Raw genomic sequence first — 24,915 nt, 5'->3', positions numbered from 1 at the left:
ACAATATCATTGTTTTATTTTTCTGTGATGCTGAGGATCAAACCCAGTGTCTTACACATGGTAGATGAGTGTTCTACCTCTGAGCACAACCCAGTCCCATAGCTGATGTATTTACAAAACATGAGACTTTTGTCAACACAAGTTCCGTCCATATATCTTTGCCCACACAGGTTCCTCTACCTAGAATATTTCTGTGCCTCATAAAAGACTCCTGCTGAGCCAGCTCTTATAGCACCTATTTTGGTAGAGTCTTTCCTAGCTAATCTCAAAGAGTAGGACAATTTATTCCTTTCCTGAAATCCTCAAGATTATGTAGGCTGAGGCAGGAGGATCATGAGTTCAAAACCAGCTTCAGAAACTCAGTGAGACCCTGAGCATCCTAGCTAAAACTTGTATCAATAAATATATATCATATAACATATATAATATATATATGGAAGAATAGTAGAAAGAATTGGTCATTACCCTTTGTGCATATATGGTTACATGACTGGTATATGTCTACATAATGTACAAGCAGAAGAATAAGAAGTTTTACTCCATTTTTGTATAATGTGTCAAAATGCATTCTACTGTCATGTATAAATAATTAGAACAAATAGTAAAGTATTGGGGATGTGGCTCTGGATTCAATCCCCAGTACCTGAATAAATAAATAATAAAATAAATGGATAAAGGCTGCACAATTAGGAGTTGAAGATGGACTAAAAATATGTTTCTTGCTTTCTAGAATCAACAAGAGAGATAAAAATGAGAGAATTAAATATAAGCTAGAGACATAGTAATAACTACACCTCAGTAATTTGTTACAAATTTTGTACTTCAAAAATGGCAGAAGGACACTATGAATATACTTTCCCAGTAATGGGAAAATCCACACTGGGTTAATTTTATCTATCTTACTATTTATTTTGAATTCCTGAAAAAGCTCCATGTATTCACTGATTGTGATGATCAAAAGATTTAGTTTTGACTCTCACTGATTCAGTACTATATATCCCCTTAAATGGGCATAGAGGCTTCAGATAAACTTCTACAAGGATTTATTGATTTTCTCATTATAAAACTTATCACAGCATATTTCAAAGAACACATCATATATCAATGTCACTACAAAAGCCACCACAAACACCCTTATTTTCATTAAAAATTGTTGACAAATTTGGTGATAATTGTTGATTCTCTGATTAGAGCTCAGGAGGAGCTGCCAGGACTAAGTGGTGGTGAGATGAGAGAGACCATTAGACCCAGAAAAGGTGAATCTTCACGTCTGGCACTGAGGTGGTCAACTTCTTTCCATCAGAAAATAGATAATACTCTGCACAGACCCTGAGCAAGATCAGCAAAGGTCCAGCATCTCTTATCATTCATAAATTGAGGAATATAGAGTCTATCTTCATTTTGAGTTTTCATCACAAAATAAATTTTTATTCTCTGATGTTCTGGGTCCCAGGCTCTGAGGACAACAATGGACAAATCCTTAGGGAAGTTCAGGCTCCACTTATTGTCCCATCTCTGCATACAGCCTTCAGAATAATGGGCTTTTCAGGTTGAAGAAGTCCTTGATCAGCTAATTTCAGGGGAATCTGAAACATTTTGACAAGCACATGGAGAAGCACTGAATGAAACACCAAGAACCAAAGCAGCAAAGTCGAGAAGATATATGAAGCCCAGTGATGCTCCACAAACATAAAACTACTTTTAGTATCATGTACTTTGAATTCATCCTACTCGTTCTCTAAGGTGGGTCATGATTAAATAGTAAAATTATTCATTTATCTGAAAAAATATTTCATAAACATTTATCCTGACAAGGCCTGAGACAGGGAGGTTGTGTAAGTTCTGGTGAGGAGAGCTTCACTCAAACATCAGAACCCTGTGGTCACCACACCTCACGACTGTGCACAGGGTCTCTCCAGGAGACTTAAAGTTGAATTTACACTGTGCTCAAGTTCACAGTCCACACATACACATAGCACACTAATCTGCATTGAGTCCATACATTTTTTACAATTTCTTCTTCATAAAGCCATAGATTTAGAGCCCCCATGGTGAAGAACTCTAAAATCTCAAAGATGGTGCAGAAGAGACTCACTGGACTATAGGTCTAAGAATTAAATAATGAATGAGCATATATTTTTCTGTTACTAGGCCCCTCTGTTTGGAAAAACATCTTCAAATAAACGTTATTTATATGAAAATCCACTGACCTGTGTTTCCTTACAAGGTTGGAAGGAGAAGTTCTGCATTACTTTGACAAGAGCAAGTTTCATGTTCATGAGAGCAAACCTCATACCAATGCAGTTTCGGGGTCCATTTCCAAAGGGCATGTACACATAAGGATCGATGCTGTCCTTGTTCTGCTTACTGAACCTGGTCAACAAAGATGACAAATCAACAAAACATTAAAACTACAACAGTTACTTATTTCAGTTTGTGCCTTAGACATCCCCAAGCAATGGTGTAAAAGATTATTTCTGGGCTGGTTATTGAAATCTAGCTGTGGTTTTGCTATAAGAATTGTTAAGCTATGGAGTTTTTCCACCTTTCTCCCCCTTAGCCTATAAAAGTTATTCCACCTTTCTCCCCCTTAGTCTATAGGATCTTTCAGTCTTTTTGAGATGAGATAAATGCTGTTTCAAAGGAAATCATGATAAATTGAGACAGTAAAGGAAACAACACACACATAAAATATAAGGAGTATAAGAGTGAATACATAAAATGAAATGAGATAGTGGTTATGTCATTTATGGGTCATGCTATGAAATTTGAAAACACAGACACAGACACACACAGACACACACACACACACACACACACACACACACACACACACATACATATACACAAACACAGTTATGGTGCCATATCTGAGGAGAATTAGTTTTAGCATCAGAATAAACAAAATCCCAGGTGTTGAAGTCTCTTATAAAATAATGAGAAAATACTTGTATAACATATGCACATCCTGAAATATATTTTAAATCATCTCTGGATTACTTATATTAACTAATAATGTGTAAATACTATATAAATACTTATTGTATTACACCGTTTAGGAGAAACTGCCAAGAAAAAATGTTTATTTAGTTAGTTGAAATTATAGATCCAAAAACAATACATACAGGCTGAGCACAGTGACACATGCCTGTAATCCCAGCGACTTGGGAGGTGGAGATAGAAGGATCCCAAGTTCAAAGCCAGCTTCAGCAATTTAGTGAGGCACTAAGCAACTCAGTGAGACCCTGTCTCTAATAAAATACAAAACAGGGCTATGAATGTGGCTCAGTGGTCCACTGCCCCTGAGTTCAATTTCTGATACCCAAAAAAAACATACATGCAAGAGGTTGAATGCATATATTATCAAGTGCTAGCAAAAATCAAATAAAATATGATACAATCTAGTTTGCAAAAATATCTATATGCATAGAAATATGTTTATGAGAACATGGTCATATTATTAATTCATAATTATTTAAGAATTTAACAAACTAAAAAGTTTCTTCTCAGCAAAAGAAATAATTTGTGAGGTGAATAAGGAGCCTATGGCTTGGGAGAAAAATTTTACCCCTCACACATTAGATAGAACATCACTCTCTAGAGTATATAAAGAACTCAAAAGCAAAGCACCAAAAAACCAAATAACCCAATCAATAAATGGGCCAAGGACCTGAACAGACACTTCTCAGAAGAGGATATACAATCAATCAACAAATATATGAAAAAATGCTCATCATTTCTAGCAATTAGATAAATGCAACTCAAAACTACTCTAAGACATAATCTCACTAAAGTTAGAATGTCAGCTATTATGAGGACAACAATAAGTGTTGGTGAAAATGTAGGGGAAAAGTACACTCAAACATTGCTGGTGGGACTGTAAATTGGAGCAGCCAATATAGAAAGGAGTGTGGAAATTCCTTGGAAATCTTGGAATGCAACTACCATTTGACCCAGCTATCCCTCTCTTTGGTTCTTAGCCAAAAGACTTAAAAAACAGCATACTACAGGGACACAGCCACATCAGTGTTTATAGCAGCACAATTCACAATAGATAAACTGTGGAGCCAACCTTAGATGCCCTTCATTAGATGAATGGATTTTAAAAATGTGGCATATATACACAATGGAATTTTACTTAGCATTAAAAGAAAAGAAAATCATGGCAATTTGCAGGTAAATGGATGGTGTTGGAGAAGACAATGTTAAATTAAGTTAGCCAATTCCAAAAAAAAAATGCTGAATGTTTCCTCTGATATAAGGAGGCCTACTCATATGGGGTAGGGAGAGGGAGCATGGGAGGAATAGATGAACTCTAGATTGGACAGAGGGGTGGAAGGGAAAGGGAGGGGGCAGGGGGGTAGCAAGGATGATGGAATGTAATGAATATCATTATCCAAAGTACATTTATGAAGACACAAATTGGTGTCAACATACTTTATATACAAACAGAGACATGAGAAATTGTGTTGCATATGTGTAATAAGAATTATAATGCATTCTGTTGTTTTTTAAATTAATTTTAAAAATTTTTTTAAAGAATTTAGGATAGTGAATGGACATAGCATTCATTTTGTTCCTTGTCATAAATTCATATCATTTTGCAAGAAAATGTTATATTTATAACAGGAAAACTGCTTAAAATACAAAGACATATATAAAAATGATTACATAGCTACCTGTATGTCATCTGTGATAAGAAATACAAGGACATGCTTGGACAACCCTAGCCCAGGGTGATTCCCTTTCCCAGAGGTCCTGTACCTTTCAGGGCGGAACTCCTCAGGCTCTGGCCAGTGCTGTGAGTCTCGATGCAGAACAAAGCTTGGTATCATCACCACTGTTCCCTTCCTAATGGACAGTCCATTGATTTCAACATCTTTCTTACAGACCCTCTCAAGTCTGCCAGCAATTGGGTACAACCTGAGAGTTTCATTCACCACCATATCCAGGTACTCCATCTGTAACACGGTATCATAGGTAGCAGGTGCCTGAAGAGAGAAAAAAAAGATTTTTTGGAAATTCATGTTTGGAACTAAATTTAAACTCAATCTACATAGTTTTATTAAAGTGTTACAAGGTCCCAAGAATAACAAAATGGTGAAGGAGAGTAGTGCTTACAATTGACTAAGCATTATAATAACAATCATGTCCATTTGACAACCATATACATAAGAGACCTTTAGGACAATCCCAAATTCAGTGTATAATATCCTCAGAATCATCATGTACTACCTTTTCTCATGCAAGGAAAAGTAACTAATAGAATATGACGATTACACTCAGGCAAAATAATGTGAAAGTCACAGTTACCTTTCTCTAGAAAAGTCACAAGCCTATTTCAGGGAAATAGAACATAGAAAAGAGAAAATAACCCATTATACATCTGTTCTTTCTTGAATAATCCTGCTTTGAATATATATATATATATATGTATATATATACTTAGAGATAACACTAAATCATGTTAAAAAAAAATTTAGGGAGAAACTGGTAACTTCCATCCCAGTACCACCAAAAGAAAGCTAAGATTCAATGGCACGATGTCACACAATTTTAGTTTCAGAGAACATTCTAAGGATGACAGAAAGCCACTCTCAGCCCCACCCTCTGTTGCTGGACCAGTCTCCTGGTTGTTCTTCAGGGCTTCATTGTGAGCTCTGAAGAAGAGACTTTGTGCCTACTTCACTACCAAACCAGCCATGCCACCCCAGAAACCATGTGTCTTCATATCTGATAGACTCCCTGTTTAGGAAGAGGTGTGAGTTCAGCAGGCACAACACATGGCTAATGCCTGATGTGACATTGGAGAGTACACAAGGTATAAGTAAAGTGTTTGGCTCAGGAGCCAGAAAACCTGACTCATCCCTTGGCTGCTTCTCTCTAATACATGACTAGAGTGTGAAGATGTGTGGAGCAGAGCAGAGTCGGCCTGCCCACCAAGCCCAGGCTCACTCAGCAGACAGCCAGGCAGGAGCTCTTGCCACAGTTCAGCAGATCCAATGATCTGGACACTTGAGTGACACATGCTTACACTTCCTAGGTATCATCATGGTAACTGGTAATGGGTACTACTGAAATTACACTGTTTTCAAAATTTCTTGTAGTTCTGAGAATAGCATTTTCCCCTCAATACTGTGTTTTCCCTTTCATTTCTCTCTTCAGAAACTTTCCAAAAGAGCTGGTGAAAAGAATCAGTGACTACATTTCGGACAAAGCCTTCTAGGAAGTGAAAAGGAGGGAGTCTTGTTGAGGCTCTGCCTCTCTCCTCCCTCTCCAGGTATCATCTTCTCACCTTATTGGGCAAAGCCGCATCAATCTCCTGCTGCAGTTTGGTCTGGGCATCAGGATGGGTGGCAAGTTCATACAAAATGAAAGAAAGAGCACTGCTAGTGGTCTCATAGCCAGCAAAAATGAAGATAATTGATTGAGCCACAAGCTCCAGATCAGACAGGGCTAACGGAAGAGGAAACACAGTTTAGGTAAATCCAGCAAATCACAACATCAGGGTTTAGATGAAGAAAAATCCCATTAAAACCCACAGCTCACTAGGCAGGACCATGGAAAAGCAACTCAGGGTCATTCTCAGAGTGGTTTTCACTCTCATGTCTATCCAATAGGGGAAACAAAGGAAAACTTTTTTTAATCCAGTTGTCCTGAGGTCTACACCACTCTTGGACTTGGCTACTAACTGTGCCATTCTCAGCACCACCAAAGATAGGTAATTTCAAGAGATACCATTTCTATCTAAGATACACAGTATGATCAATATAAACTTTTAGATACCTGGGCCCTGAAATAAACATGGTCTCTGTGCCAAACATGCAATTCAAGATAAAAAAAGAATACATAAAACAAGTGTTTGTATGGTTTACAGAGTTCAGATTTACTGATTATGATTTTCTATGATGATGTCATGAGAACATTTAATTATCAAATCTTTTATCCCAGTGAGTATGAACCCCATGAAATAGGACTATAAAGTCAAGGTTCGGGCCAGGTGCAGCGGCACACACTGGTAATCCCTGCAAGAGGCTGAGACAAGAGGATCATGAGTTCAACGCCAACCTCAGCAACAGCAAGGCACTATGCAACTCAGTGAAACCCTGTCTCTAAGTAAAATACAAAGTAGGGCTGGGGATGTGGCTCAGTGGTGAAGTGCACCTGAGTTCAATTCCTGGTAACCCTCTCTACTGCACCAAATAAAAGACAAGGTTTGGAGCTCGAATGTTGGCATTCATAGCTACCAGCCTACCTGTGGGTGTTTAAATTTTAATTAATTAAAAATAAATATACTTCAGTTCCTCAGTGGCACTAGCCACATGTCAAGTGCTAAGTAGGCACATGTGTTTGGTGGCTATTTTATAGAAGAGTTAAACTGTAGACTGTTTCCTTCATCTTAGAAACCTGAGTAGAACTGAGTAGATACATTCAGGATAGATGGATGGATGGATGGATAGATAGATAGATAGATAGATAGATAGATAGATAGATAGATGATAGATAGATAGATACATACATACATACATACATACATAGATAATAAAATATGCACACTGGGGCAGGTTTGTGGCTCAGTGGTAGAACACTCACCTAGCACATGTGAGGCACTGGGTTTGGTCCTCAGCATCACATAAAAATAAAATAAAATCATTGTGTGCACCTACAACTAAAAAATAAAAATATATTTTTAAAAATATGTATACTGTCAGGCTGTAGTAAGCCAAGTCTTCATCTTTAGAATTAATTGATAAACATTCAGGACTTTTTTCAGAAGGTTGTCAAGGAACTAGGTACCTCAAATTAGAACTGCAATGGGAGTATTTGTGTATTACAGAAATAAGCAATAAATTAGGAAAAAAATTTTGAAGGAGAGAGAAAAATAGTTTATATTACTGGATGTGAGTAGATACAGAAATATTTCTTTCCTCTGTTCCATGTAGAAGTATTTCATGTTAATAATCTTGTCTACTGAGAGTATCTAAAAGCAAAAATTCACAAGATGATCACAGATTTTGATTTCTAAATTCAATTAATTGTAAAAACAAAAAACCAACCTGTCAGGGAAAACAGAGCAGAAATCTAGAATATCTTAAATTAGAAAGCAAGAAAATACTTATAAAATAAATGAAAAGTGCACAGAATACACTGTGTGCTACTATAATGTGGATACATGTCATAGAATGTACAAGACCAAGAGCAAACCCTAAGGAAATCTGTGGACTGTGAGTGATAGAAGTGTGTCAACACAGGTTCCTGAACTGTGATAAATATAACTCTCTGGTGGTGAATTTAGGAGTAAAACAGTGTATTCAAGACTACATGGAGAACCTCTGTGTTTTCAGCTCAATATTGCTATGGCCAGAATAAACAGAAGCTACTTTTAAAACAATCATTAAAAAGGTGACAAGAATAATAGAGGACTCCGGAGCCTACATGAAAGAGATTCCAGTGGACAAATATGGGAGAATTGGCATCAAAATAAAAACAGTAAGAAAATAAATTGAATAAAAATACCATGTTGGTAAAAGAAATACTTGTTTATATCAGCTTCAACATTGAACATGGTTCTAGGTGTGCTTCTCTACAAAGTTCCTCAGGCTACTGTATATGATATCCAAGCATGCACTTTCTGCAACTTGGTAGAAATACTCTTCTTCCTGGAAAATCTCCTGCACACTTCCAGAACAATCCTTCCCTCTGAGTTTCCACATCAGTAGATGAGACAGCACCCTTGTTTACCTTTATGAGACTCCACATCTTTGGAATTCTGAGAATTTATCATAAGCTGAAGAAAATCCACCCGATGCTAGAAACAGAGATTTCAAAGATAGAAGATCAATTATGAAGTCAGAAAAAAATAAGATTACAGAACTTATATTCCCTTCTGTGGCTATGACTTCTTCCAAGTACAAAAGTCCAGCTGGAGTTTCCTAAGTCATCAGTGAAGAAGAGCATCCATCTACAAACTTTGGACAGTAGGACGTTTCCCTGAGTGAAAGCAGGCTATGGTGTCCAATAGCTACTGGCCTTTGCTCTCCCTGCTTCTGAGATCCTGTGGATTCTGAACACAGCCTTCTGGCCAGAGAGGGCTGGCTTTGTCTCCTGTTACATTTATTTGCTCAGGGATAAGTCCTGGACTGCACTATTCTTCACCAAAGACATCACAAATTAATCTCCTACCATTTTTAGAGTTCATCATCATATTTTGAGCAAGCTTCTTGAAAGATCCCACCATGATTGAAGCTATGAACTTTGTACTGACACCTGGAGGGCCCATCCTGGATCCCTGGCCTGCACACATCCTTGTGCTGGTCTTTGTACATGAGGCAAAACCTTCACCTAAAGAACCCCATGACTTCTCCATGAGGGGCCAAACATATGCCAGCTAGCCTGAGGATGCCTTCTGTGGAGAGTTTGTAAAGTGAGAGGTTTGTAAATGCAATGATTCTTGACCATATGAAATCTGATGAAATTAAAGCACCAGGAAAAAAAAATTTTATGTTGAAATTTTACCTATTGAGAAGAAGGAATACAATAAAACATTTTTCCTCTATTTTAAAAAAATTATTTCAAAGATCAAACCCTAAGGTTTATAAAAAAATTAAGTTCTACATATTAACAAGGTACCCTGTTACTTTGATGTATGTATATGCTGTTTTATGTTTATGTGAGTTTAGAAACATCTTTAACTGAATTTATCATTTCCTGATGGTGAATATTTTCAAAATAGATTTGGCTCAATTAATAAGAACAATTTTAACATAGTGCTGCAATAAACATGGGAGTGCAGATTTCATTTCCTGTGGTTATACACTTAGTAGTGAGATTGCTGGATTATACAGTGGGTCTGTATTTGATTTCTGAAGGCCCTCCAGACAGTTTTCCATTTACAAACTGTCCTAATTTAAAAATCTACTCAACAATGTACAAGGACTCATTTTTAGAGCATTTGGGACTTTTCCTATCAGCAATATTTATGCCTTGACAAACTAATTACCATGCCCATTATTTAACTGTAAATGATTTCTCTCTGGTTCATTATTTTTTTAGTATTTGGAATATATAATTTTATTTATTTAAGTCTTTTTTATTAGTTCTTTTTAGTTATATGAGAGTAGAGTCCATTTTGACATAATTATAAAAGCATGGAATATATCTTACTCTAATTCAGTTCCCTCTCTGATTCATTCTTGTTTCTCAATTACCAGATGTTAAATACTTTATTCTCCCCAAATGGAAAGCTTCTACTACTCTCAACCAAGAGTTCTTCTTCATCTACCTTTTAAAAACATACAAAGAAGTATGGAAGTCATACACCCATAGGCAAATAAATTATCAAAAATGAACCTCCTCTGTATCCACCACCGGATTTTACCTGTTGTTTCTCTTGAAGGCGACTTTCTTTCATTCTGTTTATAGCTTTCTTTAAAAAATTTGTGACATCCTTTGGAAACATAGAGATATTCATTGCCTCATAAATTGGAGTAAGGAATGGAAAGATTGCTGCAGGGAAAAGAAAAAACAAAGGACACTTCATTGAAAAATGTAAATTTTACCTGAAGCAATTACATCTTTTCAACAAATCATAAAAGTGAAAGTCACAAGGGTTCCTAAAGAGTAACTGTTTCTGCTGGGATCAGTGATTGGGCTCCAGGCCACTGGCTGAGCAAGAGGATGTCATATATAGGGCCAGCACCATACCAGTAAAATCAGTGGCCCCTTCTGCCTCTGTGGAGTGACCAAAGGAGCAAGATGAAAACCCTGACCCCTTTCCCCTTCGTGTACTGGAATAGCGTGGCTTTAGTCTGATGCTGCAGTTAATCATGCTCTTCAAGAAAGAGCAGTTAGGATGGGACCAACAGAGCATGTGTTCCTCAAGCACCATGGGAGGAATCCAGAAGGCATTATTAAAAAGAAAATTAGTAAACTCAAAGTATGGGCAAATTGATCAATATTCACTTAAATAAACACTGGATGAAAGAATAAATATAAAGTGAAATAGATAAAGTATTGAAAGGAAAAAAGGAGGCATAATATGTAAAATTTGTGTAATGGAGAAAAAGCCATCACTGTACAGAGGGAAATTATTATCTATTACATAAAACAAAGATCACAAATGAATGATCAAACTTTACACAATAAATCATGAAAAAATGGAGAGCAAATTAAACTTAAAGGAAACAGAAGGAAAAAAATATTAAGGATCAAAGTGGAAACTAATCAAATAAAAAATAAAATCAATAGAAGAAATTAATGAAAACAAATGCAATTCTTTGAATAAAACCAACAAAATTGGCAAAATAATAGCTACACTGACCCAGAAATAGAAAGGCTACAGTTAGTAGCATTCAAAATAAAAACTGGGGAAATACTGACATTATAAATATAAAAAGAAATATAACGATATTGTAACAATCAGATTATCACAATAATTATATAAATTACATAAATGAAATAGGCAAATTCCTAAAGAGACACAAACAACAGAAACTGACACAAAAAGTAATACAAAATATATATTGACATACATCATGTGATGAGACTAAGTTAGAAATTAAGAACTTTTCTACAAAGTGAAGCTCAGGTCCAGATGTTTCATGGACAATCCTACCAAAGACTAAAAGAACTAATACCAATTCTTTACTTCTTTACAAACATTCATAGAAATATCTATTGTTTTCTAAATATAGAACACAGTGAACACTGTATTAGATCCTAAAGTGCCCGTGTTAACCTAATCCTAAGAATTAACACAAAGACAACACAGGAGAACTACAAACTGATATATCTTATCATTATGGATGCAAAATCTCAATAGAATATTAGCAAAATAATTTGTTGTTCTAGCCTCTTCCTCCCTCCCTCCCTCTCTCTTCCCTTCCTACTTATTTATCTCCTCAAAGTCTCTTTTCTCCTGCTACTATCCAACATCTGTTGATTCCTCCTTTATGTTTCCTAAGATCTAATAACTCTATATCCTCATCTCCTACCTCCTTAACATCTCAACCTAAACCTGCCCCCACTTCTCTCTTTGTCCATCATTTTAAACTGTAGGTCCTTTTGCAACCTACTGTTTACATTGTTAATAATAATCAAACTCACCATTTCTGTCTATTGTGACAAAATAGGAAACATCTCAATGAAAGCTATTTGGTTTAATTAAGCCTGCATATTGTTTGCATTGGGATATGTTAATATTGATCTCCTCTTCAAAAGAGAGATCATGGAATTCTGCAGGGACACTATAAATCTATTGGTAAAAACTGTAATATCTTGAATCTACACTGCTAAATGGAAAGACAAACAATATGAAAAAAACAAGGGAAGAAAGTGCCCCAAACAAACCAAGATACATTACTAGAACCAATGGCCAGCACAGCAGAAGAGATATCCAAGAAGAGTTCAGGATGTATGTAATTAAAATGTTCTGTGAATTAAAGAAAGCAAACATAGGCAACAAAAGGTCAATTCAATAAAGAGCTACACAGTCAAATACAGGAAGAAAAAGATTACTTCAATAAGGAGATAGAGATTCTACAAAAAAAAGGAAAAGAAATCCTTGAAATGAAGGAAACAATAAACCAAATTAAAATACTCAATAGAAATTATCACCAACAGACTGGATCACTTGAAAGATAGGACCTCAGACAATGAAGACAAAATATATAAAATTGAAAGTAAAGTTGACCACACAGTGAAGATGGTAAGAAACCATGAGCAGAACATTCATGAATTATGGGATAACATGAAAAGGCCAAATGTGAGAATTATTGGGATAGAAGAAGGCATAGAGTTCCAAAACATAGGAATGAACAATTTATCCATGAAATAATATCAGTAACTTTTCCAAACCTGAATAATGAATTGGAAAATCAAATACAAAAGGCTTATAGGACACCAAGTGTACAAAATCATGACAGATCTGCACTAAGGCAATAACAATAAAAATGCCTAACATATAGAATAAAGAAAGAAATTTAAAAGCCACAAGACAAAGGAATCAGATTACATATAGGAGGAAATCAATTAGGACCTCTCAGATTTCTAAACCCAAACCTTCATCAACAAGAAATAACAATTATAAATACTTACGCCCCAAACAATGAATTATGGGATAACATGAAAAGGCCAAATGTAAAGGCCATCTACATTCATCAAACTCTTCTCAATTTCAAGAGCCAAATAGACCAAAACACAATAATACTGGGTGACTTTAACACACCTCATTCACCACTGGATATATCTCCCAAATAAAAGCTAAACCAAGAAAATATAGAACTCAATAATACAATCAATAACTTAGACTTAAGAGATCTAGAGAATATTTCATCCATCAATGAGTGAATACACTTTCTTCTTGACAGTACACAGATCCTTCTCTAAAATAGACCATATATTATGCCAAAAAGAAACTCTTGGCAAATACAAACAAAGATACTACCTGAATGCCATCAGATTATCATGGAAAGAAATTAGAAATTAATGATAAAATGAAAAAAGAAGTACTCTAACACCTGGAATCTAAATAATATGCTACTGAATGAGCAATAATAGCAGAAAACATCAGAGAGGAGATTTAAAAATTCTTAGAGGTAAATGAGAATACTGATACAACATATTGAAATCTCTGGGATTCATTGCATGGAGTTCATTCCTTAAAAGAAGAAAAAGTCAATAAATAAAGAACCGAACATTACATCTAAAAGCCCCCCAAAAAAGAACAATCAACATCAAAAGTAGTACAAGACAGGAAATAATTAAAATCAGAGCTGAAATCAATGAAACTGAAACAAAAGAAACTATTGAAAAAATTGACAAATCAAAAAGTTGGTTATTTGAAAAATAAATAAAATTCATAAATCTTAGTCACACAAATAAAAAGAGATAAAACTTAAATTACTAAAATCTGTGATAATAAAAGAAATATCATGATGGACACATCTGAAATACAGAAGATAATTAGAAACTATTTTGAAAATTTATACTCCAATTAAATAGAAAATATCAAAGACATAGACAAATTTCTAGAGTTATGATCTATCCAAACTGAATCAAGGTAATATACACAAGTTAAACAGATCAACTTCCAGCAAGAAGACACCATCTAAAGCCTACATACAAAGAAGAGACCCAGCCAGACAGATTCTAACAAGACCTTCAAAGAAGACCTACTACTAATACTCCTCAAATTATTCCATGAAATAGCAAAAGAGGGAACACTTCCAAACTCATTCTATGAGGCCAGTATCACCCTGATTTCAAAACCAGCCAAAGACACATCAACAAAAGAAAATTTCAGACCAATATCTTTAATGAACATACATGCAAAAAGTCTCAATTAAATTCTGGCTAATCCATACTACCAAAAGTGTTTTACAGATTTAATGCAACCCTATTAAAATCCCAATGACATTCTTCATAGAAATAGAAAAGGCAATCATAAAATTTATTTGGAAAAATAAGAGACCCAGAATAGCTAGCAATCCTTAGCAAGAAAGTGAAGCAGGAAGCATCACTACCAGACCTTAAACTATACTACAGCGCTATAGTAACAATAATATTTGCACCAAAATAGACTTGTAGACTAATGGTACAGAATAGAGGACACAGAGAAAAACCCACATGAATATGGTTATATCATACTAGACAAAGGTGCCAAAAACATTCACTGGAGAAAAGAGCCTATTCAACAAATGGTGCTGGCAAAACTGGAAGTCCATATTGGCACCAAAACAGACATGTAGACCAATGGTACTGAACAGAAGATACAAAGACAAACCTACACAAATCTAGTTATCTCATATTAGACAAAGGCGCCAAAAACATTCACTGGGAAAAAAAGCCTCTAAAACAAATGATTCTTCAAAAAGAAATCCATATGTAGCAAAATGAAATTAAGTATCTCTCACCGTGCACAAAACTTAATTCACAGTGAACTAAGGACCTAGGAATTAGGCTAGGGACCCTGCACCTAATAGAAAAAAAAGTAGGCTCAAACTTTCCTTAAGACTCCTAAAGTATAAGAAATAAAAACAAGAAACATAAATGGAATGGATTCAAACTAAAAAGCTTCTTATCAACAAAAGAAACAATCAATAAGGTGAAGATGGAGCCTAACGAATGGGAGCAAATTTTTACAACATGCACATCAGATAGAGCACTAATCTCTAGGATATATAAAGAACTCAAAAAAACTTAACACCAAAAAAACCCCACAATAACAAAAAGTAACCCTATCCATAAATGGGCTAAGGAATTGAACAGACATTTCTCAGAAGAACATTTCAACTGATCAACAAATATATGAAAAAATATTCAACATCTCTAGTAATTAGAGAAATGCAAATCAAAACTATTCTAGGATTTCATCTCACTCCAGTCAGAATGGCAGTTATGAAGAAAACAAGCAAAAATATATGTTGGTGAGAATGTGGGGGGGGAAGACACTTATATTGCTGGTGGGACTGCAAATTGGTGCAACAACTTTGGAAAGCAGTATGGAGATTCCTCAGATAAGTTGGAATGGAACCACCATTTGATCCAGCGATCACTCTTCTTGGTTTATACCCAAAGGACTTAAAATCAGCATACTACATTGATGCAGCCACATCAATGTTTATAGCAGCTCACTTCACAATAGCTAGAAACTATTGTGAAAACTGTAGAACCAACCTAGATGCCCATCAACAGATGAATGGATAAAGAAAATGTGGTACATATACACAATGGGATATTATTCAGCATTAAAAGACAATAAAATCATGGAATTTTCAGACAAATGGATGAAGTTGAGAATATCATGCTAAGTGAAGTAAGCCAATCCCCAAATACAAAAAGCCAAATGTTTTCTCTCATAAGTGGATGCTGATTCATAATAGGTGGGAGAGTCATCAGAGGAATGAAAAAACTTTGGATAGGGCAAGGGAAATGGAGGGGGGATGGGTGTAGGAGTGATGGTGGAATGAGATGAACATCATTACCCTAGAAAAATATATGATGACACAAATGTTGTGAATCTACTTCATGTACAAGTTCAGAAGTGAAAAGTTGTGCTCCATTTGCGTATTATTCAGTGAAATGCATTCTGATGTCATATATAATTCATTAGAACAAATAAATAAACAATTTCTTTTTAAAAAGAAATGAAGGGCTGGGACTGTAGCTCAAGTGGGAGTGCACTCACCTGGCATGCACAGGGCGCTGGGTTTGATCCTCAGCACCACATAAAATAAAGATATTATGTCCATGAAAATTAAAAATATATATATTAAAAATTCTCTCTCTCTTTCTCTCTCTCTAAAAAAACAAATGAAGTACTCACACATGCTCCATGTTGGAATAATTTGAAAATACCATGATAAATGAAAGAAGTCAGATATGCAAAGCCACATATTGTACGATTCATTAATAGAAAATTCACAGTATCATAAAATCTATAGTCAGAAAATAGATTCATGGTTGCTTAGGCTTGGAAAATAGAGAGTTGATAATGAAATGGTAGCCTGCTTCTGAGTTGACGAATGGTCACTGGTGATGGCTGCATATAACTTTGTACTGAAAACCATTTAATTGTATAAATTCAGTGGGGTAATTAAAAGATATGTTAATTATGTATCAATAATGATCTTATTTAAATGGAGAGAAGGAACGAATAGCATGGTAGTCCACATACTTATTGAGAGGAGCAAAGGGTCAAAGAAATCAAATTTTAAGAGCTTCTTGACTTTCTCCACAAAGGGATCTTGTGGGTTGTTGAGGGAATCGATGTTCACTCCAAATGATGTCGCAGTGATCACATCCATGCTGTAGGCCCCAAAGATGCTGAATAGAGAAAGACATGGAAAGTTAAAATCAGTGCCTCTTCCCAATCCTTCCACTACACGTGCAGCAAGAAGTAGGAGTAAGTCCACATGCCCAAGGAAGACAAGCAGAGAGCCACACACACTCAGTTATCTGCTGGACTATCAAATGATTCTATGATCCCTTCACATGACTATGAGACCTTTATGAGTTGCAAATGAAATACTTCCCTTGTGCCAAGAGTGATGGGGACAGTGAGTTGAGTTAGACTCACCTCTGAACTCAAGAAGTTCACCCACACAGGGATAAGTTCCATAATCAAACAGACTACAGTAGCACAAGTAGAATGAGGATGATGGATAGTTGTGTACAAACTGAGCTTCAGCAGGACAAGAGTGGAGGTATTGACTCAAAAAAGTGACCTTGACCTTGACAATATTTTCTCTTCTAGTATATTCAAAGTCATAAATAGCAGCAAAATAAACCTTGGCAGATAGGAAGAGATCCTTTCTCCCCCAGCTGTCCTGTCTCCTCCTAGGAGCAGCTCCTCCTTGGATGAATAGTTGGAGTTGTGACTCCAAACTCTTGCTTTGTCTGCTCATTGCACTAGCTCAGCAGTTGGGATTCAGTTCTGTGTCAGGCAGTTGGAGGGGCTCCTGCTGGAGCTTGGAATGCCAGAGCTGCCCTGATACTTACTCTTTCAAGTTGATAAACTTGCCCTTCTCTGATTCCAGTCTCATGTTTTTCACCAACACATCTCCATACTGGTTAATGATGGGGAACATCTATGCACAAAACACAAGATTGTCCATAGTTAAGTGAGGAGACTCAGTCCCCAAGGCTATGGTTTTCCCAGGATGAAGAAGTATGAGTCATTTATAATGAATCTCACTATATCTCTTCTAAAACATAAAGACAAAATAACATTTTTAGGAAGTTCAAATTCAGAGGACTATCCCTTGGAAAGGGACTACTATCTATCTCACTTTCTACCCATCCCCAAATTTATTCTTTAAGTTTCCAATGAAAAGCCCTCCTATTTTATTACCTCCTTGAGTTTTCCACTGGTGAAGGTTGGAGACAGCAGTGTTCTTATTCTCTTCCACTCTTCATCCTCAGACAAAGAGATGGCTTTTTTCATAAATCCCACTGGACCAAAATCCTAGAGTCCAAAGGAAAAGAGATTTTGTCCTACATAAATGTGGAGGTCTCCACAGTTGCAAAAGTTTGTTAAACAGCATCATTTATTTTTAAAAAAATGTTTAGTGACTGCCTACTAGGTAGCTAGCCATATGTCAGACACTCAATAGTATTTATTCCAAGTGCCTAATCTCCTGTGAGTTTGGAAGAGACACCCAGGGACCTCACACCATTTTTGGACTTTATATTCCAACCTTTGTTTAGATGAAAAATATTCACACTGTTGGAAGCTTTTTCTAGGGGAATAGACAGAAAGAAGACCTAAGAAAACCTAGTACAACCCCCAGGGCTATGCAGAGCAGAAATTGGTTGGTTGGTGACAGATATTAGGTGTTCTTGGACAACTGTATGTTACCTAAGAACAGTTCTGTCTTTACATGCATTTACAGCATAAGCATCTTGAAAAAGGGATGGTTAGATATGATAATTTTAAAAATAATAATATTTGAAACTTAAAGGATTTGGAATACAAGTGTAATACAGAAAAAACAAGTTATTAATGGAAGTTCTTCCAATATTTTCTACAAGGGCATAGGGGGAAAGGAAGATAATTCTACTTTCACTTAGGTGTTAGTCCACCAAAGCAAAACCCTTGAAATTTATTTCTATGAACTAAAATATATTTTTTAGTTAAAATGTATGCTTCCACCTGGGCACAGTGGTGCATATCTGTAATCCCAGCAGCTCAGGAGTATAAGACAGGATGATCACAAATTGAAAGCCAGCCTCAGCAACAGTGAGGTGCTAAGCAATTCAGTGAGACTCTGTCTCTAAATAAAATACAACATAGGACCAGGGATGTGTCTCAATGGTCGAGTGCCTCTGAGTTCAATCCCCAGTACCTGACCCCCAAAATGTATGTTTCCAGCACTCATTCACTGTAAAACTTTAGGAGATTAGGAACAGAGGGAAGCTTCTTCAACTTGATAAAGAGATTCTTTAAAAAATCCACTTTCAGCTAACAATACACTTGCTGGTGGCAAACTGAATGCTTTCTCCCAAGCATCAGGAATAATTCAACAATGTCTGCTCAGTCACATATAGAAAGACAAGTAAAAAGGTTCATTGAGTGTAGATTAGTGATTTGGACATGTTGGGAAGTAAATAGAGGCTGGATTTGGGCCGTGTGGAATATAAGTATGTATTGAACATAGCAGCAAATCCTATTATTATGTGCAATTGTCATACATTAATCAAAGATTTTAAAAATATTTTTGTGATGCTGTAGATTGAACCCCAGACTTTGAGCCTGCAAGGCAAGCACTATACCAACTGAGCTAAACCCAGCACCCAAAGTTTTTAAAAAGTGAAGATAGAGATTGTATGGGAATCCACACACATACACATCAGCCTCATCTAAAACTGGGATAAACTTTGGAATATTAAAGTTTATATCCTTCAAAAGAATTGTTCATTCCTCTGGCTCTTATTCAACTTCACACTGGAACTCCCAGCTAATGTCAGAGGAAAAGAAAAACAAATAAATGAAATAAATACAGATAGGATTTTCCCTATTTATAGGTGCAATCTTTGTCCAATGTAGTCACCACACAAGAAACAGGGCATATTTCTGAGGTTAATGAAGAATTTGGGAAAACACATTAAAAACACAATCTAAATCTACACAATGTAGGCATGTGATACATTTGCACAGAGCTGCACACTCATACATATAGGCACACAAAACAGGAAAAATGAAAATAAAAAGCCTAGATTGTATCAATTTCCTGTTAGTATAGAAATAGGAACTTAATAAATTTATACTCATGTTAGAAATTATCATTGGGTAAAACAGATTATACATGCAACTTCCTGGTAATTTATTTGGCAAAGAATGCCCTCTGAATTTATAAATATCTCAGAACAAAAACTGAGTTAATAAATAAATGTTACTTTGGATTAGACAAAGGGGAACAAAGAAAATGGTGAGGGGATGGGAATAGGAAAGACAAAGAATGAATCGGACATAATTTTCGTATGTTCATATATGAATACACAATCAGAGAAACTCCACATTATGTACAAACATAGGTTTGGAAAGTTGTACTTTATGTATGTATAATATGTCAAAATACATTCTAGTGTCATGTATAACTGAAAAGAATAAATTAAAAACTTAAAAATAACTAAATAGATGTTAAAATGTTGAAAAGTGAATGCTTACCCGCCTGTTAGTGAAGGCAGAATAACATTCCTTGATGAGCACTGTTTTGATAATGCTTGGCTCCGTAATAACCAAAACAGGCTGTCGACCATCATATAGGCTGTATTAGAAAAATAGGGCTGGTTAAATCTAACAGGCCAGATTCTGCAGCAGAAATCCAGATTTTGATCCTGATGTTACCTATTCCACCTGCCTAGTCTACAGTACATAGCAAAATACATCTTCTAAGAGATCATAATTAGAAATATCATAGAAACGCTTCTTAAACCTAGATGGTGAATACAATAGTACTCCTACACTAATTCCCACAACTTATTTATTTATTTATTGTAGTTGTAGGTGTACAGAATGCCCTTTTTTGTTTATTTTTTATGTGGTGCTGAGGATCAAACCCAGTGCCTCACACATGATAGGAAAGCACTCTGCCACTGAGAGCCAGCCTCAGCCCATAGTCTATATAACTTTTTACATCACAAAAATATTGGATTATTCAAAAGGCTATTAGGTGAGTGAAGAAAAAAATTAAGGCAGATAATTGACTTTCATAATTACTAAGTTTTCCAAGTGGTAGCGGAAATGGAGGCTTTGGAGATCCAGCAGGGCATGTTGTGTCCTTGGATCACATGGTATCTATGGGCATGTAAACTGAGCAGAACACTCTAGCCAGCTCTGTGGCTTTTGGGAGATTGATGAGAGAAGATAGAGAAAAGTCAATGTCTTCTACCACTATTTTTAGTGTAGAGCAAAATGATTACACCTCTTCTATGGCTCTCAACAAACTCCCACCAGCTCTGAAAGGGAATAGTTGCTACAATTAGCTGAGGCCACCCTCTAATGTAAACCCCATCAATCCACCAGGGAATTCAGTGATGTAACTACATCCTATGTCTGGTCTTAACATCAAATGGATGAAGGACAGAAAGAAATGCTTGGGTCTACTTCATTGAAAAGTCAGTGCTGAAAACTTAAAAATGGCATATGAGCAACAATAATTATGACAAATAAAAAGAAGAAAAAAAGTAAAGGAAATTTAAAAAATGAGCAGAAATGGTTTCCCATCTGCTTCCCAGTACCTCCCAGCCTTTTGTTCAAAAGCAGACATTAAATCTGAAATTTAAATAAGGGAATTTTTGTCTTTAAATTAAAAGGAAATCAATGGAGGAAGGAAATGATGCCATAGATTTATAAGCCCATGATTTTTTTTAAAAAAGTTCTTAAATAATACATTTTATTCAGCTAAAAGGGTCAAAAAGAAATAAAAATGAGGAAGATAGAACATTGGACACAAAGTAAGGCTGGAGTCTCTGGGTCATCAAAGGCAGGAGAAAAGTGAAAACATGCAACATTCTCAACCTAAGTCAGACTGTAGACCCAGACTCCTGGTGACATGCAGGACCTTTGGCAGGACAACCCTCCAAGGATTTTGCAGCACAGAGGCTTGCATCCCAAAAGCTCTGGGCTGAGGTTGTCCTCATGCATTGGGGCACCACATCATAACAAGTCTACCAAAGAGAAATTTCCAGAATACTCACCCCCATGTTTTTCCATACATTTTATAACATTCTGTATCAAAATTAAACAAACCCTGGGAAGAACAATATGAAATTCGATTATTATTATAATGTACTGACATTGCATCAAATGACCCAAATCCCATGAAATCAGGCTTGCTGTTCCTAACAGGTGGTTAGAGAGAAGCTCTTACTCAGAGGATTCTGAGGAGAAAAGAGAAAATATGCAATATTTGAAATTAAATATATAAAGTCACTTGAATTTTCTCTAAGTATTATTCATACTCAACCAATTACCCTTGTCTATGAATGTGACATTCTTCTCTTCTGCAGTACTTCTTCTTCTCCTTGTGTTGTCTCAGAAATACTGGGACCTTCTGAATAATCACCTCCATGGGCACATGAGGAAACCCAGGCTGAGGGAAAATGAGTGTTTCCCAGGGCCATGCATGATCTTTTATCTCCTTGTTGAGTATCATTTTAATTTATCTCATGTTTTCTCTAGAATTCTGGTAGAATTAGGGAGTAAAGACACCAGAAACCTCTTCTAGCCTAGGAGATTTATGTTATCACAATCATGTTTTTGAGTAAGTAAGTGACATAGTGAGCAAATAAAAGTGGACTTGCCTTCCTGTATTGGAGCTCAACTTGGAAAAGGGAAGATACTACGTCTCTGCACATAGGACACAGATAGGTAGACACTGGCTCTGAGTTTTCATCATAGAAACTAAGCAATCAATCTTCCTCTTGTTAAGTTTCATTTATAATATTTTAAGTGTGCAAATAAAGCATCCCAGAGGTTTGAGTGTGTCTACCTAGAATCTGCACTGATAAAAATGAAAATGTTGTGAGAATGCTCACAGTCTGCTGAACATAAAGTCCACAGCTTACAGTGTGGATGTGCCAGAGTCCTGAGCTCATCAACAGAAGTGAACCTGAGGCCAGGAGGAGTTGTAAACAGCCCCAGGGTAAACCTGACTGTGCTTTGGATGGGGCCCTCACACAGTTTCTGAAGCTTAGAACTCTCGAAACATCCCTCATGGAGCTGAATTTCTACTGATGTAACTAAGCAGATGTTTTCAACCATAAGAGGCAAAACAGGGAGCTTAAATGACACTCACCTGGCGATAATTAAGAATAGTTCCCAAAAAGGGCAGAGGTGTTGGCCCTGGAATTCCCAGCTTCTTAAAATATCCATGTGAATAGGTCCCATATCTAAAAGTAGAAAAGAAATCCAGGTCAAGGGATTGTTGACTGTGTGTATATAGTGACTCATGAGTCACTGATCAAGAATGGGAACAGCTAAGCCAGGCAGATAACATGTAGGCCCTAAATAACAACAAAAACTCCAATGCCCCTGATTACTTCTGCTTATCTCCTCTCTCACATTCCCTGAGAGATTCCAAAACTCATAATAATTATCTCAAAGCAGCTAATTCCATCATTAGACTCCCAATGCTACAGTGAATATCTAAGTCCCCAAACATGAACTTGAAAAGAGTAATTCAGCCTAGATTTCTTCCAGGTCACTTCATTCACTGGTGTCAGTTCAGGAAGATGACTTGATACCATTACGTTGGCCCCTCTAGTGGCCTCCAGTGGGGGCCGTCTCCACTCTGGGCCTTCTTCTCTGAGCAGAGAGGAATATTCTCTCACTTTTTCATAACTCATAACTGGATGTCTTTTATTGCAGACCTGGTCCACATTCTGTCTTACTCATCTGCTGTAAGAGATTAAGAACACTGGTGTATGGGAAACTGTTGAGTAAGAAAAACCTGCTGGGCAGGTATATTTAAAGACATGTGCAATCTATGTCATGGATGTATGTATTAGATTAATATTACTTCAATTGTTCAAAAAAGGTGAGGTCATTTTTAAACAGGTTGGTTTTTACAAATACATAATCGAAGAATCCTATTTTGACCTTCAAAAGGAACGTGAGGAACTTACCTCAAAAAAATTGCTATTGAACAGAATGAAATTAAAACATTTCCATTAATTTTACAATGCCACTGGAGGGAAAATAGATGCAACAAAAGCCTGAATATTATCCTTTACTTCAATTGTTACACAACCAGGTTTATATTTTCTATTTTCACATCATTATGAATGCCTACTCTTGTAAAAGTGGATTTAAAATAGAAGTCAAAGGTCTCCTTGGGGCAATGTCTTCTACCCTTAGTCAGAAATAACTGCTCTCTTCACTTGCTCCATGAAACCAGGAATCCCACTATTTTTTAATATTTTTTTTAGTTGTAGGCAAACACAATACGTTTATTTTACTTATTTATTTTTTATGTGATTCTGAGAATAAAACCCAGTGCCTCACACATGCCAGAGGAGCTCTCTACTACTGAGCCACAATCTCAGACCAGAAATCCCACTATTTAAAGGAATTCTTCTACTAGATTATTTTATTCATGCTCCTGTACTGGAATATCATGGGGAAATGTTTAAAATACAAAATTGGCTTTTTAACTTCTGTCTCTTGAAGCTGCCATTAGATTTCATATCAAGGAAGAAACAAATCTCTACACTGTTGCTAACTTAAGGAATAAAAGTTTCAAATTTCTCCCAGGTCTTTGCTCAGTACTTTCATCATTCAGCAGTAGTTGCATATTGCAAGGTGGAGGAATTGAGTTTTTGAAGGAGGGCTATTTCAGGGAAAGGGAAGAGAACAGAGGGAAAATCTGAGTCTGAGCCTATGGTAGCACCTGGGGTGCACTTGGTGCATTTTACAAATGGTGCTGGGACATGGGGAGGAGGAGCAGGAACCACCTGTTCCACAGGAGACAAGCCTCCTACACATCTCTTGTAGTTCACATAGAACACAAAAGATAAACAATGACACAGAAACTTGTGAAGGCCCCTCTTTACCCCCAGAATTCTGAAAGTTTGCAGAGCATGCATCACTTTTCAGAAGGTGTCCAGTTGTTTGTAATCTGCATCTACTGAATTCTTCTGGTTGATTAATCTAGGTTCAAACTGAGACTCACTCAGAAGTTCATCCTCCAAATCAAATCATATCACTAAACCTCCTAGTCACAGAAATGGGAGGTTTGAAGAGAAGAGAAACTGGGATAGTTACTCACAGATAGAGGAGCACCAGGCTGATTCCCAGGAGAACCCAGGTTTCCATGGAAAAGTTTGGGATCAGGTCCATCACTACTTTCCTTCCAAAATTTTCTCCTCTGAGTTTGACTTCCAGCTATGTGAGCTATCTTTTGACAGGGCAGA

The 24,915-nt window shown here is 36.3% G+C and overlaps 1 protein-coding gene across 1 annotated transcript; it reads right to left on the bottom strand.

Annotated features, from left to right (window-relative positions):
• Positions 1-1,070: 1,070 nt before the first annotated feature.
• Positions 1,071-24,915, bottom strand: LOC101976246 (cytochrome P450 3A9). The gene is made up of 13 exons (XM_078022210.1): positions 24,771-24,915; positions 22,800-22,893; positions 21,700-21,752; positions 20,168-20,267; positions 17,852-17,965; positions 17,500-17,588; positions 16,676-16,824; positions 10,379-10,506; positions 8,743-8,809; positions 6,296-6,456; positions 4,765-4,991; positions 2,211-2,373; positions 1,071-1,586 (listed from the first exon to the last, which is right to left on the bottom strand). Exons 1-13 carry the CDS (start codon positions 24,839-24,841, stop codon positions 1,491-1,493), a joined length of 1,512 nt encoding a protein of 503 aa, XP_077878336.1. The 5' UTR covers positions 24,842-24,915; the 3' UTR covers positions 1,071-1,490.

This window comes from Ictidomys tridecemlineatus, chromosome 10 (genome assembly GCF_052094955.1).
Source record: "Ictidomys tridecemlineatus isolate mIctTri1 chromosome 10, mIctTri1.hap1, whole genome shotgun sequence".
Classification (NCBI taxonomy): Eukaryota; Metazoa; Chordata; class Mammalia; order Rodentia; family Sciuridae; genus Ictidomys; species Ictidomys tridecemlineatus.
The sequence above is the reverse complement of the archived record's forward strand: the minus strand, read 5'-3'. Positions and strand labels throughout refer to the sequence as shown.